The sequence below is a fragment of the Chiroxiphia lanceolata genome, chromosome 1 (genome assembly GCF_009829145.1).
Source record: "Chiroxiphia lanceolata isolate bChiLan1 chromosome 1, bChiLan1.pri, whole genome shotgun sequence".
In the NCBI taxonomy this organism is placed as follows: domain Eukaryota; kingdom Metazoa; phylum Chordata; class Aves; order Passeriformes; family Pipridae; genus Chiroxiphia; species Chiroxiphia lanceolata.
The window spans coordinates 22,169,707-22,186,506 of record NC_045637.1 but is presented as its reverse complement, the minus strand read 5'-3'; the positions used below and the strand labels follow the sequence as shown (position 1 = coordinate 22,186,506).

General features: G+C 37.9%; 1 protein-coding gene across 3 annotated transcripts in view; it reads left to right on the top strand.

Moving 5' to 3' along the window:
• SPAG1 (sperm associated antigen 1) overlaps positions 1–16,800 on the top strand; it is a 41,838-nt gene that overhangs the window by 24,449 nt on the left and 589 nt on the right. For 2 of the 3 annotated variants that reach the window (XM_032688996.1, XM_032689002.1), the window contains exons 14-19: positions 2,008–2,183; positions 4,183–4,324; positions 5,274–5,400; positions 8,572–8,736; positions 10,658–11,035; positions 11,228–14,445. In XM_032688996.1, coding sequence (XP_032544887.1) covers positions 2,008–2,183; positions 4,183–4,324; positions 5,274–5,400; positions 8,572–8,736; positions 10,658–11,035; positions 11,228–11,359 — 1,120 coding nt within the window. In that variant the 3' untranslated portion in view covers positions 11,360–14,445. Of the gene's footprint in view, positions 1–2,007; positions 2,184–4,182; positions 4,325–5,273; positions 5,401–8,571; positions 8,737–10,657; positions 11,036–11,227; positions 14,446–16,800 lie in introns of those variants that run through there. The other variant, XM_032689012.1, reaches the window with a different exon arrangement.

The window sequence follows — 16,800 nt, the reverse complement described above, 5'->3', positions numbered from 1 at the left end:
TTTTAGCTTCACTGCTCATTACTCTTTCCTCCCTGGCAACCCATCACCTTATTTCAGCTGCTTCTTCCTTCTTCTCTTCTGCTGGTAATTGATTTTTGCTTGCAAATTGTTAGTTTCTAAAGCATAGACCTCCTGCGTAATTGAACTTCTGCTATAATTTTTCTTTAATATTCCATCATTTATGAATTCAACTGAAACTGTTTACCAAAGTATTCGTTTTAATTTCCAAAGTAAGAGACCTTCCTAAAACCGAATTTTAATAAAACATTACAGTTACTGTGCTGCCTTTTAACTTAAAGGGACAACACCAAAATGTAATTTAATTTTTTTTTTTTTTTTAGTATTAAGAATATCAGGTCTTAACAGCCTGCTTATATTGGAGGATTTCTTGGTTTTTAAGTTCCTCTGGGAAGTTGGATGATGATGCTGTAGGAAGCTGATAGGAAAAACTCATCATCCTACTTGTGTCTGAGGGTGGGTTTGTTGAACCATGTTAAGGCTTCTCTCTCTGTGGTAAAATAATATCTAAGCAGACTTTCGAAAAACCTTAGAATCAAATGCATATCTTTAATACTCATGTAAAAAACATGTAGACTTTTAGTATCAAGCCTTTACCTGATCATTTTGCAATTAAAAGGAAATAATTTGAGTGTAAGTACAAACCAGTATAAACAGTTATTTGCTTATCTTGTTTATTAGATGATGTTGAATTGTGTCTTTTATTGGTTCCTGACGTGACTTTTTAGATAAATTGGAAGGACTGTTTCTTTTAATGGTGTGTGACAAATAACTGGAAATTGCATTTCAAGCATGCTTTTAATTAGTGGCATTTTCCTAGCTTTGTGAACATCAATGGATTTCCTACTTTGTGTATTTTAATTTCCTCTTGAGTATTTTATTATTTGCTTTTCACAGTTAGAAATACGGAAAACTCTAACGTGTAGGGATATATTTATGCATTTCCTCTTACTAAAAGCAAGTTTCATTCCAGTTGTCTCAACTCCTTTAATATTAGTGAGGAAATTGCATGAGATAGCTATATTCAGGTAGTATGTTTTTTACATCTGTGTTAGATGGAAATGCACCTGATATAAAAAATTTTAAGTTTCTTTGCCATAGTATCAATGTGACTTTCTTTGCTACTCAATTCAGAATTTTCCTCTGTTAAAATCTATATTAGACTTAAGAGTCAAGTTCAACTGGTCATAAGCTTATGTTGAGATTAGATGATGTTTATCTCACTGTTATTCTCATAATTGATTAAACTTGTTGGGGTTTTTTTAAAAAAAATTACAAAATTTCTAATGGAACCATGAAGTCTCATGTGGCTTCACTTACTATGTTAACTTGGGTCTTCAAAATGTAGCATGGCAGTGGGAAACTCCCACTTGAATGGAATTTGGATTGAGCCTCTCATGGACTGAAATAGTTGACCTATATATATGTGTTGGTTTAAGAAAGACTGAACAGTTTTTATATACAATGAAAATATTTTTATGCGGGGTAAGGAGTGATTGATTAATGAATTTCTGACCATAAAGCTCTAAAATGCCACTTAATGCAGGCTACATTGTGACCTGCACTGGTTATTTAGACAATTATTGTTTCATTTGACATTTGCAAAGTTAGATACGACACTTTGAGGATATTGTAATCTACAGCTGAGAAGAATAAACAAAATAAATACATCCATTTTTTTCATATTTCTTTACTGGATGTGGTAGGAAGCATTTAGAGCTTAGTTGCAGAATCAATCATTGGCTTAAACATTAACAGGTCTTGTCTTCTAAATGCCAGCATAAATACTCTAAAAAGTGGAAAAAGTCTAAACCTTAAATAAGTGCAATACCATTGACAAATGTGGAAATATTTTTTTAAATTAGTCTGAATAATTGTTCAGTTGTTTTTTGAAAAATTAGAACATTGCATTATTTAATTAGGGTGTTAGTTATTGAAATGTGAGTTAAATATATGAAAAGTCATGTTGGTGGGGCTGTTCTCTTTCAGAATAACGAAGACTTTAATAGATCAGGATGGTCCCAGTTGGAGGGAGAAACTGCCACCAATTCCAGTTGTTCCAGTTGCTGCTCAGTTGCACAGGTGGGATGGAGGAAACTTCACTTCAGAGAATAAGCCAGGAAGTACTATAGACATCAACAGAGAAGAACAATTGGAAATGAATTGTATGTATAACTAATGCAAATATGTATACAAGAAAAAGAAAATAATTTTAATTGAAAGATGGAATATGTTTTAGTAATGTCAAAGAAACTGCTTTAGAAAATACTTTTCAGAGACCTTTGTGAAAAGCCGAAGTAGATGACTGTCATTTACATGATTGAGTTTAATGTGCTTTATGGAGCACAGGTATGATAATTTTTTTAAACCAGATAATGTAGTTTGCAGCGTGTAATTTCTGAAATTATATAAAATCAGCAGAAATACTCATCAGCAGTATATTGAGTCATATAATGAGCATCAGGTATAGTTAAATGTCTGACATCATAGTATAGTTATAAAACAGTTTCCCCCCCCCAAAAACACCACCCAAACAAACATCCAACTTTGACAGAAGACATTTAGGAGTCATCTTTCAAAGATGTCAGTTCTGCACTTGTCTATACATAATCACTGAGTGCTAAACTCTAGGAAACTAACTTCCTTCCTGATTTTTTTCTCTTCATTGCAGTTTCCATTTTTCTTCTTCAATAAATCAGATAAAGGAACCTTTCTGGTTCATATTTTATTGACATTAAACATTCTTTTTGCAAAAGCTTTAACTCTATGATATTTTTACTCAAGTATTAATTGGTTCCCCTTTATTTCAATATAAACAAAAGTAGTGCTGAAGATACTCTCCTCTTGATGAGCACAGAGGTGGCTGCGGTGCATAACTGGGCTGTTGGCCAGATGTGTAACAGTGATGGGATTATCTGTCCATAATGCATTGTTGCAATACTGAATGTCCTCTAAGTGCTTGTCTCAATCTGTTTCAAATAGAGCAGGCTTTGGTTAGGCTTGGATTTTAGAAATGTTAAATGAAGGCTGTGTAACTCTTTTCTTCACTGAAGGATGGCTGACTCTAAGGTTCTGGTTGCCTTCTCAGGGCTCTGCTGCATGTGAGACCTGACAGTGGTAGCTGGTGCTGAAAGCCTGCCAGCAACAATGTTCAGTCAGCAGTTAAAACTTGCTGTTGGCTGACACTTCTTTGTGACAGTTGTGTCTTGTTTTGTGTGTTGTGCAACTTGAGTTATAATTTAGTTGTGCGTTTCTTGTAGTTTCCTAATTTTTTGCCGAGTTCAAGTTTTCTGGCGTAGGAGACTACCATGTTTTTATAAAAGAACTCAGTGAGTTTAATTATTGGTTAAAATTGACAGGTTATATACAGTGTTGAAAACCTGAAGCTTGGCAAGGGGCTTATACTCTTTAGCAAGGTGCAAAAAGTAGATTATGATTTACTTAGAGCTGTGTTGGTACTTACTGTTTGCTCACAACAGAGACACGAAACGCAGTCAGGATCCATTTTTGCACCACAAACACAGCTAAAAATCACAGTCTAACCCAAAAGCATATGAAACAAATGATGTGGAGTTAAGAATGAAAGGCAATTATGGAGTAACACAGTATTGATAAAAGTGTAGTTAGGTGTTTCCAAGTTCCTCAAAGCATCTTTTATAAATTGTTAACACAATATAACTGATGTAACTCCGACTAATGCAATGATTTGTTTGTCATTATTGGCATAGTAATTGTGATAGTTACTTGCAGGAGGAACATCAGATCAAATTATGGCCACCTTGGTATGATGGTAGAGATCTAGAAGGTCTTTAATACTGACGATTAAATCTCCACCATTGCAAGTAAAACTAATATCTCAGTGGAGATAGGTAGGCCCTCTCTACCCTCTAGAAGGGGTAGGTAGAAGATGAAAGCTTAGAGCTGTCTGTTGCATTCCCATTATTTTCGCCCTGGTGCATGGGGAAGTATGTGTTGAGCCAAATGTAGATATGGTAGTTTATCCCTTTCTTAGAGCAGCAGGGAGATAGGGGACAGAAATGGCAATGTGCAGACTGATAATGACACTCCAGTTGCCAGGCTTTTATTCTTAGTCTGCACAGATAATTCGGCTACCCTTAATGAACTGACCTTCTTATGTAACACTGTGATCCCTTTGTGATGTAGGTGAGGAAGCTATGGAGAAATTCAAGAGATTGAAAAATGAAGGGAATGATTTTGTAAAAATGGGGGAATATGACGAAGCTATAAATAAATACAGTGAATGCATGAAGTTAAATGCTGAGGAATGTACGGTCTACACTAACAGGTAAAGATCCAAAATCTAACTCTGCTTTGTGGGATATATTTTCTCACTGCAAATAGAGATTTTACATCCCGTCAGTAACTGTTGTGAAAAAGGAATTTTTTTCCCCACTTGATAAGTATTTCTAATAACAAAGCTGATTTTTTGTTAAACTGCATTATTTTCCAAGGGGAGGAAGTATTCATGTGAGTGATATATATCTTAAAATCTTTTATCTAAATAGAATAAGCAATAGTAAAACTTACAATTAGCATAGCATAGTGCAGCATTTTTTGAGAATACTGGCATGATTTGAATTAAAAACTTAACATGCAATAGTAGTACCTCAAATATGAAGAGTAATAATTCAGAGAAAATGTACATTCTGAGAAAATAAAAGTAGGAACACAGTCATACCTCAGCATTATTTTAAGGGTTGACCTAATTCTGTAGTATAATTCTTTATGCTGTAATCTTATCAGCTTTCACAAACTAAGAAGGATTTGATTAGATCAGTAGTTGAATAGGAGACTTCCAAGTAATAATTAGGTGCAGAAAGCAGTATTGTTTATTTAGTCTAGAGCACTTTTTTACCCAGAATGGCTTAAAATAATCTGTATTACGACTATACTATAATTTTATTGTTATTTATTATATTTTATTTATCATTTTACATTAACCGCTATACTGTCATATTATCCTAACATAGCCTCTGCTTTTAAAATACTTGCATATCTGCCTAACTTTGAGCATTAGTTATACTTGAATTTTGACTTTTATTGCAGGAATTGCCCTCTCTAAATCCATCCAGTGATGTTCTTAATACTTAATGATTTTGATGTACTTTAAAAAAATACCACGTTGAGACTGAATTGTGTGAAGTATTGTAATTAACATTTACGAGTCAGATACTGTTAGCACTACAACACTGTAGAATTTACTTATATTGCAGTGTATTCTGTTTTTCTGTTAGAGCTCTCTGTTACTTGAAACTGTATAAATATGAAGAGGCTAAGCAGGATTGTGATCATGTTCTTCAGATAGAAGATTCTAATATTAAAGCTTTTTATAGAAGAGCACTAGCGTACAAAGGATTACAGGTGAGGAAAAAGAACATGGCAGGTATCCTTAAGCACCTCTAAACTTGCTTATCCTCTTCAAAGACAATGAGGTAGTTGCAGTCGATGGGTGAAAGCAAACGAAGTACACAGTGTGATGATCTATTACTTTGTAGAGCACTTAACATAGATAAAACATTATATAAATATTTTTTTCAACATAAAAACCTGCATGTTGACATGTAATGATTTGAGAAAACACAAGAATATTGGAATAATGAGATTTGACTGGAGATTGCTTAAACAAGTTTCAAATCTCTTCTAATATCCTAATATCCTGAGTATCCCAGTCTTTTCTATCTGTCGAGGTGTTTACTATAACTTTGCTGATGACAAATGGATTCTCTCTAAGTCTGTCTTTAGCTGTCCAAACTAAAATCTCAGGCTGTCTATGGGCATCTGTTCATGTTTAAGTGCCTGTCATATTAAACCAGGGTTTTAATTATCTTTGTGTTCTCTCTCTTCTTTCCCCAAAGACATTATGAACCTTTGTCAGTGATGTACTTTGTGGAAGTGTTGGTATTCAGCCTTTTCCTTTCCATCTGCACAGTGATGTTGGTGTCTGTACAGTGCTTATCTTAACACACAATTCTTAGAGTATTCTTTTACCTGAGCATCATAAATGCAGACTAAGATTGCTCATATCCATCCTGAATGTGACTGCATCTCTTATGTTCTATCACTTGAACTACACTGCTCCTTTTGTCCATCCCTCTGTTGGTTCCCCTTCTTTGGTGATGTTAAATTAGCCCCTACACTTCATAATTCTTTCACAGTGATCCTTGCTCTGCTTGTCAGCTCTTACCTGGTATTAAATTATCAGCTTCTCACTTCTGTTGGCTCTCAATGGCAGCTCTTGTCATCTGCTTTGTATTAAATGTTACAAGTCTCCTTAAACAAGCATCTTAAGTGCTTTCTTCTGTGTTGCTCTTTGTTACTGGAGGTCTGCCAGATTTCATCATTGTCCTTCAAATGAATGGACTTACCTCAAATTTCCATTATGTTTGATGCCTTAACAAAGAATTACCGTATTGTTTCTCAACTTTCAAATCACCTGAGGACAACCTGTTTGTGCTTAGCACCATCCTATTCCCATCCTGTGTTGTCATTCCAAATGCAAGTCATAGGAACCAGAGGATCTTTTGTCCTCCATTACAGTAGCAATAAAATTCTGAAAGTTTGATTAATTTTCAAAAAAGGTGAAAAGCCTTAATTTTGTATAATATTTTTTCTGTAACTGTGCCAAGGTACCTGAATTAATCACCTCTAACTTTGTTGTTGAACTTGGTAAAAATCAGTATAAATACGAGTACGTAGTGATTCTACCAGTCCACAAAAAAAGAATTACACACTTATGAAGAATGTCAAGAATTGGGGAAATAACTTCTGCTTTTTTGAGTATTCTAGAAAAACCTGGTTTTTTTGTGTTATTGAAGACAACCTGAAACACAGTGTTCATGGATTCCTTCAGAACAGTCTGAGCTGTGGACTCCCAAAATGTTTTGTTGCAGTTGGATTAAATGCTTCATTATTGCTAATTCTAGGGATGTGAGTGATTTGTAAACCCAGAGAAAGCAACAAAAGTGATCTGAAGTTGACAAATGAGTCTCTAATGAAGAATTTTAAGAGCTAAAAACGTAGTTTGGCAAAGACCTATCTAAGCTGGGAAGTGTTACTTGTATATAAATATCCAGATATTTAACCACAAAAGCTGCAGTGGAATTTAATGTAGTAAATGAGGGTTTTTTTAATAGATTTACCAAGATGTAATTAAGGGAAGATCAGGATAGTATCATGCTTGTGTGATGAATTAGGCCTGTGACATAGGACACAGGACCCCAGATCTCATCTCCTACAGGTGGTAGTCCAGTCTGGGTGCTGCCATCTTGTATGATTTTTGCAGAGGAGTCTGGGAGGCTGCAGTTTTAAATCCAGGAGGGTTGGCTGTTCACTGACCCTTGTTAGTGTTTCCTTTTCTCTGTAGGTGTGAATCTTTGCATCTGTAATTCAGATGGTTTAGCTTAATTAGTAGGGGATTTCTGATCTGCAGCCTGCCCCTTCCTGCATTCATCTGCTAAGGCTGCGTAATCCTCATTCTCACTCTTCCTTCACAATCTAAGAGGTTTCAGTTCACCTGCAGGCTTAGTGCAGCGTCTCTGCACCTTGAATACTGGTCAGCAGTATTGAACAAAATACTCTGTGTGTGAAGGAATGAGAGTGACTGGTACAGGAGTGCTTTTCTTATGGTTCAGATGCTGAGGAAATACCTCAGCTGGTACATGAGGACTTTTTTCCATGACAATACAAACGACTTAACGGTAACCTTATGATACTATTTGGGAACAAAAAAATACTAGGTCCCTCACACAAGAAATTATGTTGGTCTTTTACTGTCTGCATGGTCTTTTACTGTTTACTGCTACATTTCATCTATATTGTTGGTACTCCGGCCTTTGGGGCGTCTTGATATTTTTCTGTGATATTCCAGTCTTCCTCAGAATTGATGCTATTAACTTTGTCTCTGCAGAAAATTTAGTCTAAGAAAATACTAATTTCTGATGTAAAAATTGGAAATAAAAGCATTGAACAAATTACAAGACTGATTATTGAGGAACTGTGTCCTAATGCCACTCTGTCCCTGTGTTTGTCCTAATCCTGTTTATCCCAGAGTTCATAATATAATCCCAATCTTTTCGAATATTACCAAAAATTTCACTGTAAGAGATGGTCTATTGGATTGAAGCCCAGGAAGATTAGGTATATTTTTAATCAAAGCTCAATTTAATGCTCTTTTATTGGCAAAGCAAGTATGCAAACTTGCTGGACTCACATTAGTCTTGAAGCAGTGTTACAGTGTAAGCAATTATGCTTAAAAGCAGCAGTCTTCAATAATTTGTTCTTTGATACAGGGAATATATTTCTGAAAATAAATTATTTCATATTACATATTTTATTAGGAGTATTTAGTCACAAAATATTAACTCAAACTCAGTTTCCTTTTTTCTCCTCTAGATAAATTACACTGTCTGTATTTAGATTTTTTTTCATCTACTTTCTATCCAGATCCTAGGATTTTTACTTTTCTTATTTGTAAAGGACAGTATGGTAGTTCAGACTTACTTTTCTAGTGATGATTTTCCCTTCTACTTACAGAATTATCAAGCCAGTATTGATGATTTCAACAAGGTACTTCTAATAGATCCAAATGTTCTTGAAGCACAAAAGGAACTAGAGGAGGTAACCCAACTGCTTCACCTTGACAGCAGTGCTGGAGCTGGCAGTCCACAACAGCAAAGGAAGAAGGTAACCATACAAGAGGTAAGAACACCTGTTCATTTTTTAAAAGCAAACAGTACAGAAGCCACACATTCAAAGAGATAATATTAAAACTTTTGTTTTCCCCATCTTAGCTCTAGATTTTTTGGGGGGTAGGGTTGTATTTTTTGTGTTATTTTGAGGTCATCTTGGAGGATGTTTACATATGATGTTTTCAGTGTTGATTACATTCTATAATAAAGCTTGGACTGCTCTGAAGTATATGGAAAAATGGAAGAAGTCCTTTTAGATGGCACTAAACTTGAGGATATGCTCCTTGTAAACAAAACCTGCATGGACTGAAGTGTTTTACAGAATGCAGCTGTCACGTAGCAGTTTTGCTTGTAAAGTCTCTGTTTCTCAGGCAGCCTCTGGGGCTGTGCTGGCCAAGGTCTATGGTCCATAGGTGTGCTAGCTGCTCCTGTGCTGGTCCTACAGTTATGGGTCTGAAAAATGAAATCCTACCTTGAAGAGCAAGAGTAAAACATCTGTAGGATCTTATCAAAGAAACACACAATATAATGTTATGTAGAGGATCAAAATGTCAGCCTCGCACAGTTCGGGGTATAATTAGCTGATGAAAGGATTTTCTCAGTCATCTGATGGTTTTGGATTGTAGCTTTGCTGGTCCTTTAAGAATTTATTTTTCCCCCTTTAATTTAAAAACATATAGTTAAAATACATAGTGACCAGTCTGTACAGTGATAGTGTAATTTGATAATGTAATTTCAGAATAGTGGTATAATGGAAATGCAGTTATTTATATAGAAAAAGCTTGTTTTCTTGAAATGCTTCACATTGTCACGAGTTCATGGAATTTTATATAATTGGCATAATCTGGGTATAGTGTTAGTTAAGCTCTGAGTTGTGACGAACAAAGGGACCTGGAAAGTGTTTAGAGGAGGTTTGGTAAGTGACTGCATTGCTCAAAGAACCAGCCGACTACATTACTGGCACTGGTAATTTTTCCAGGGGTGGGGCAGGAAGCATTTATGTTTGTGGTCATAATTACAGCTCCCCCTATAGAGAGCCTACGCTGTCTTACCTGCTGTGGTACACAGTAGTTCCATGAAAAGAGACTGCAGAGAAAAGTAAGGAAAATTAGAAAATTGATCTATCATCATTATGCCATTTTAATCAAGCTATAATTATATAAAAGACAGTCAGGATTTCTCCCTTTATTCTAAGGATTGTTGAAAAATAGAAGAAAATGTCTATAAGTCCAATGCAGTATTTTCAAAAAATGACTAATCCCCTGTACTACACAATACAGTATCTTCAGACTTCTCAAAATACTTGGCATCCTTTGAGAGACCCTGTTCAATGAGTTTTAGTGAGGTTATACTAATTGCACAACTCTTGATGGCTTGAAATAGATTTTAGCAAATGTAGTTGAACCCACAGTTAATATTCTAGCGACCGATTTATGAAACTTGATACAGGCTGCAATTTCAGAAGTGAAGCGGATATTCAGGCAGTTAACCATGCTGAGCTTTCTCCTTCCACAGTGAGACTTCAAACAGCAACCTGATAGAGCTGCCATGTACCTGTACTGTCCAGGAGGCACAGCAGAGAAGTGAAACATGGGTGTCTGGTGCCTTGACTCCAGTTCTCCACATTTAATATATGTATAAATTCTTCCTTAGCTTTCTCCCAGTGGTCTTCAGGCATCTTTCTGCAATGGAGTGGCAAGTGGTGAAAAGAAGTGTAAAACACACACTTTTGACTATAAAACTTTAAAGATGAATTAGAGAGGTGCTGTTCTGGGGGTCAGTAGGACACAGAAGAGCAATGGTGCCTTTCTTTTATGAAGAGTAGAATGCCAGCTTTAACCTAGTGACGTGATGGATATATGCTGCTCCTGAAGATTCAGGTTATCTATATGACCACATTAAAATGATTTGTTGCCATTTTCTTTGTGAAGGTGACTGGACATGATGAACAGGAAGAGAGACAGTTTGCTACATCAGATGATGTTGTGACTGATCACGTTACTTCCAAAGAAGCAGTTCAAAAGAATGTGCCACTGAAGTCCTCTGAGAAACTGCGCATTTGTGAACCATCTAATGCCTATGACTTTGGTCAGATTATAAATGCAGTGAATGCCAATAAGGATAAAGCTGCTTGTGCAGATCTTTTAACAATTACTGATCCGAAAAAATTGCCAGTGCTGCTGAGTAACAAACTTGAAGGAGAAATCCTTCTGATATTTATCCAGTCATTGGAACATTATGTAGCTGGAAAAGATCCTGGCCTTGTATATCAGCACCTTTTCTACTTGAGCAAAGCAGAAAGATTTAAGGTGAGAACCTAGATTGAATGTGTACTTAAATTGCACAGAAACTTAAAGGAAATTTTCATAGCTTAAAAGGAAATTATACACTGGTTTTGTATCTCTGTCAGATACTATGATTTTCAGTCATCCTCTGCTATTTATAATTACAAAATATATAAAACAATTATAAAGTAATTGTTGTGGGTTTTTTTTCTTCAGGTGGTGTTGGCCCTTCTTAGCAAAAATGAAAAAGAAGAAGTGCAGCAACTGTTTGACTTACTTTCAGAAAACGAGAGTGATCAGTACTCATTGGAAGATCTTGAGAGCCTTAAAAAGGTTTATGAACTTTAAGAAGTTAAAGTTTATTGTCTGCATGTGGATAGTTCATGTGTAAAAGATGGATCTGTGATCTGCAGACTTGAATGAGTTCAAGTGGGTCTTTACCTGGAGTGCTGAAATTTTATTTTGTTTTGACAGCATATGCACATTTAAAACTTGCTGCTCTTTTTTTCTTGTAGTTGTATACATCTCTAGAACTTAATGCATGCCTGTGTTCAGTAACAGAGTTCATTTTATTTGGCATATTGATTTTATTTAGATTGTATTAATTATATATAGAAAAATATGTTTTACATTATATATATATAATGTGAAATATCTTGATGGTGCAATAGATACATATACTTTTAGTCATCACTTGTTATATCATTTGGTGAGTTCTAAGTTCTTGAGATAAAGAAGTGAGATAAATGGGTCAGTTAGCAGTAGTTTTGCTAAAATAAGTTTACAAAAAGTATTAACACTTTTCAGATAGACTACTATAGGCCATCTGTTTCTTCGCTATCCGTGGTCTATACAAAACAGATTTAAATATTTTGGCACAATACAACTTAGTAGCAAAGGTGAATGAATAATATATTAGCTTGTCGTGGAACTCTTTGAAACAAAATTGTTAAACATTGGGCATGTTCTAACAAGTGAATAATTTTTAGTGCACAGAGAATTACTTTTTTTTTCTGTGTGTGCTGAAGGACTGCTGGTTTGCCTGGCTTTTTTTTTTTTGCAGTGACAGTGGTAAACAGAAGAAAAAGTGGCTGCACTTCACAATAGAAATATTTATCTCTGAGTTTTGTAATTGGATTATTTAAAACATCAGCTGTTTCTGTTTACAGGCATATTTATAAAACTAAAAGTAAAATAATTTTGTGGATCAGTATGATTTTTTTTTTTATTATTTCAGGCAGTACTTATGTTTTGTATTTGATTCTGACAATGCTTCAAAGATGAAGCTTTTAAATTTTTCAAATACCCGATGCCTTCTTTGTGTTATAAATAACGTGTATTATAAATGTATATCAGACTCACAAGCACTGCAGAAATATCATTAAGAATGTTGTTCTAATGAAATTTTTTCTCAGGTGTATATTGATAAAGTTCTTTTCTTGAAAAGGACAATTATTGATTCTCTTTTCTGGTTCAATACTCTTTAGGCTTACAGTTTTGAAGTGGATTATGAGTTTTGTCTTGGAGTGCCAAGAACAAAGCTTTTAGTTTCTGAAGCATCATCAGAACAACCAATGGCTTTTGGTTTTAAATGTCCTCTTTATATGAGATTCTCGTAGTCAAGACAAATCTGTTGCTCATCTTATCTAATTAAGCAACAACGTGCCAGTTTCATTCTTCAGTCCTGGTGTCAAAGTGTTCACATTCACGCATTTCAGTGTTACTGATTTCAGTCTTTCAGTTTTGTTCCACTATAGTTTAGTATGTTCAGAGAAGATTCATTGTATGTGTCCAACTGTAGTTCAGAAAAGAGAGCATAAAAATTAGGTGTGTAGTTTTAAAATAGTAGTCTTAACTGCTTGGTAACTGTAGCTAAGAGCCCAATGTCAAAAGCTCTCGATGAAGTCAAGTCTTTCTCTGTGCTACCCAACGCCCCAGGTACTAAATGCTCCTTAGAGACAAACTTCAGCAGTCACAGCTGTTTCTTAGAAGGTATCTCATTTGTGAAGGGTTTTTTGACACTGAGGACAAAAATAAAAATGTCTGCAGCAGCAAATCATAATATAATTTAGTAAATTTAGGAGACAACCTGACATTATTTAAGAGATAATGGCTTAAAAAGAGATTTTGAAAGGGAAGGTTCTTGACAAATCATTTGTCCGTGAAGAAAGAGACAAATAGGTGCTCACAGACAGACATACAGGATCATAGTTAATTTTAGGACAGTTTTAATCAATCCCTAGTGATTAAACTAGAAAACTAAAAGTTGTCCACAAAAAAGCAGTCCAGTAGTCCAGAAAGATACCTTTTCTTTTAATGCCTTTCACCTTGAGTGTCAGCTGAAACAGAGTGAATTCAGTTTGAGGTAAAAATGACTGAGATTGCAGATCAAGAACCTCAAACGACCCCTTACTAAGAAGTTCTAAACTGAGAGCTGCAGCAATGATTGCAAATGAACTCATTACCCAGCTGGTGGCAGGGAGCTGTCACCAGCTGCAGGCAGAGCTCTGTACCCTCCCGTGTCAGGTGCTGTCAGCACCAGATTAAATAACAAACACCCCCTGATTTGACAAATCAGGGCTTGGCTGTGCAGTCACCCATCTTCTGAAGCAAAGAGCTGATCTTGAGGATGTCTCAGCAGAGACTGTCTTCTACAGACTCATAGGAGGGCAGGATTTGCTGGAAAGTTTATACTGAGCCCTGAGGAAATACCTGACAATAGATAGGTTTCCCCTTTCTGTGTGTCTGATCTTGTCAGGTTAAGGCAGACCAGAAGGTTTGGCTCATTGAGTATATAGACAACCCCCCAAACTACCCCACATGCTGTTCAGTAGGTAGCCTCTCTGGTCTGGCTTGACACTGGTCTCAGTAATTTCAGTATGTTCCCAGCCCTGCTCCCATACCAGGAGCTGCTTTTTAAAGTTTATTTAACTCATTCCAGTCTGTGATCCCAAAAGGGGAAGACACTTCCTTGATGACTTGCATTCCTGAAACTGCTGCCAGGCTGGGTTTGCGATCTCAGCAGATCCTTGGCATCAGCCCCACTCTGGGAGATGTCCCAGTGTCCTCCAGCACCTTGCCTCACTCCCCACTGAATTGCTGAGGCAGAAGCCATTGGGCACTGATTGATGCAGGAATTGTGAACACCCTGCTCTATGGATAGCAGACCCCTGGAGTTTTGGGCACTAATCCTTTACTACATCTCTTCTTTAAACATCAGGTCAAGCTGCATTATCCGCTAGTCTCTTCTGTCTGATGTTCCCTCATACCTGTCTCAACTAGGAACTTTAGGCCTCAGCTTCCAAAGTTAAAGAATTATATGTTGAAGTACAAGGGAACAAAGAAGAAACTGAACTATTAAATGTTGTAATAGCTGAAAAATGAAGTCAAATAGTCAGATATATGTTTCTTAAAAAAAAAAAAGGCAACGCTCAAGGATAAGAAAAATGGTCCATGAAACTAAACAATAAAAATGAAAGAAGTTTGACATGAGCTGTTCATCTGTAAGGCCAGCAGTGGATTTGCAGTGCCTACAGTCATTTTGGTGATGGTCCTCATTCAGATTTCATTGAGATTGACTGCATTTTCAGACAGCATTTAGGAGGGCCTGAGGGACAGGCAGAACAACTTTTAAAAACACAGAATTAAAGACAAAAAGCAAATAAAACATGTTAGGGACTGTACTGCTGATTTGACCTGAACACCTCAAGCCAAGGCCTCCAGGCTTCAAAACCTACCCTTTCTGTGGGGCAGCATTAGATCACTTAAAGTAATTTTGTGGGCATGGGGTGCAGAAGGGAATATCTTTAGGTGTGGATTTCCTAAAACCACTTGTTTGGCAGGTAAGGGCTGCCTTAATATGTCCCTGTTGCATTAGTCTGGGGAACAGCCTCAGAGCCAGAGGGAGAAATCTCTGCAGCCCTGAGTATTTGCAGCTGAACAGCAGATGCAGAGTCACCTGTCAAAGACAATGTCCTTGGCCTCTGCACAGAGGTGGCAGCAGCACCCCTGGTGTGGAATTGAGGATGAGCAGCTGCTGACCAAAAGAGTTCCCTGCTCACCATGGCACTGAGTGGGACATTGGTGTGAACACAGGACCCAGAAACTATAGAGTGGAAAAGAAGGGAAAAAAACCCCATCCTGTTTTACTGGGTTTTTTACATTCTTTAAAGATTAAAGCCTTTTGTCTTTAGAAGAGAGCAAGAGAACATCAAATAGTTGACCTGGCTTCGTGGCAGAGAGACCCAAATCGTAGCACAATCTTACATTCTCAAGCTTGTCACTTACCCCCTCACAGCATTAACATCCACCTTTGTGAAAACAAACAACAAACCAACCAAACCCAACAGCCATACAAAACCAGGACGAGACCACTGGTTATGCAGGTGACAGGGAGGGGCAAGTGAAGTGTGGTCCCCAGCGTGGCAATAAGCTGATCAGCCACACAGAGCACATGCCCTGTACAGCTGAGCTAACTAGTGACCCACCTGCTCATGGATAACTATCCCTGCCTGGGACCTCCCCACTGGAATGTAACACGTCAGTGGAGACACAGCCTGCAACTGTGGCAGTGCAGGGCACTGGTGTCAGTGCCACTTCCTTGCAGCCCCATGCCATTTCTCAGTTGGTGCTTGATAAATGCCACCCTTGTAAATAAATTCAGCAACATGGGAGTGGATTTTCTTGTAAGCGAGAGGGATTATAAAGGGATAAAGTGCCCATCGCACAGAAAGGTGTGCTCAGAAATGTCTTGAGCAGGCAGCCAGCAAGGAAAGGGCAGCTCGAGCACCATAAATGCCATCAGCACTGGTCTGGTGGCTAAACATAACAGCTCAAATTTAGGCCATTTGGAATTTTAATGTCCTTACTGTCGAGATGGTAAGTAATAATAGTCCTTTTGTCAGAGCTGGCTCACTGGGACCTTGCGTGCTGTGTCAGCTTTGCCCACCAAAACGCTTCCTGCTGGTACCTGATGTGCAGACAGATGCCAAGGTTGTCACGTGCCAATGCTACTCAGTTACCTGGCCTGGCACATGAACGAGGTGCAACAGCAGGCTCATGTTTGTTGTTGAGCTTCCCACCTGTCGCGAGGAGCCTGGATTTTCTGCCAGATGGATACCTGTTCCCTCTGCTGCCTGATCTAAGGCCAAAACATTTCAAGGGAATGATAAGCAGTTTGATCACATTTTAGGCATCATCCCAGAAGCCGGCAAGGGGATGCTCTTACCCAGCTGTGCTTGCAGGCACTTTACCTCCTTCACCTGCCCCACAGAGTGCATGTTAAACGAACAGCCTGGAGCTAGAGACAGGGCCAGGAATGCTACGGCAGGAGCTTTGCACACAGGTCTGTTTGCGGGTGTCACATGGTCCACTCACTCTTGGACACTTCGCTGTGCAGGACACAGCTAAGGAGCAGCAGGACAGATTTGCTCAGTGGTACAGTCTCACTCCCTTTGGGCTTCCCATGTGCTGCTGCAGTGACAGCCCTGCACTTGTCCCCATACCGACGCAGTGCCCAGCCCTGCCCAGTGCCGGGCCAGCACAGCTCAGCCCTGGGTGGCCACTCTACACTTGCAGCTTTCTGTGCTCCATGAGAGCTGGGGGGAACCTCAGGTTCTTTCTGCAGAAGTGAAGCTGAACAAGGTCACGTGGCAACCCCAGCGCAGAGCCTTGAACACTGCATTTCCCTGCTCCAGGTGGGGATTGCCATGATGGGGACAGTGCAGAGCTGAGACCCACAGCACATCCCTGTCCACAGCGACCTTCAGCAGCAGCAGGGCCTCTATCAC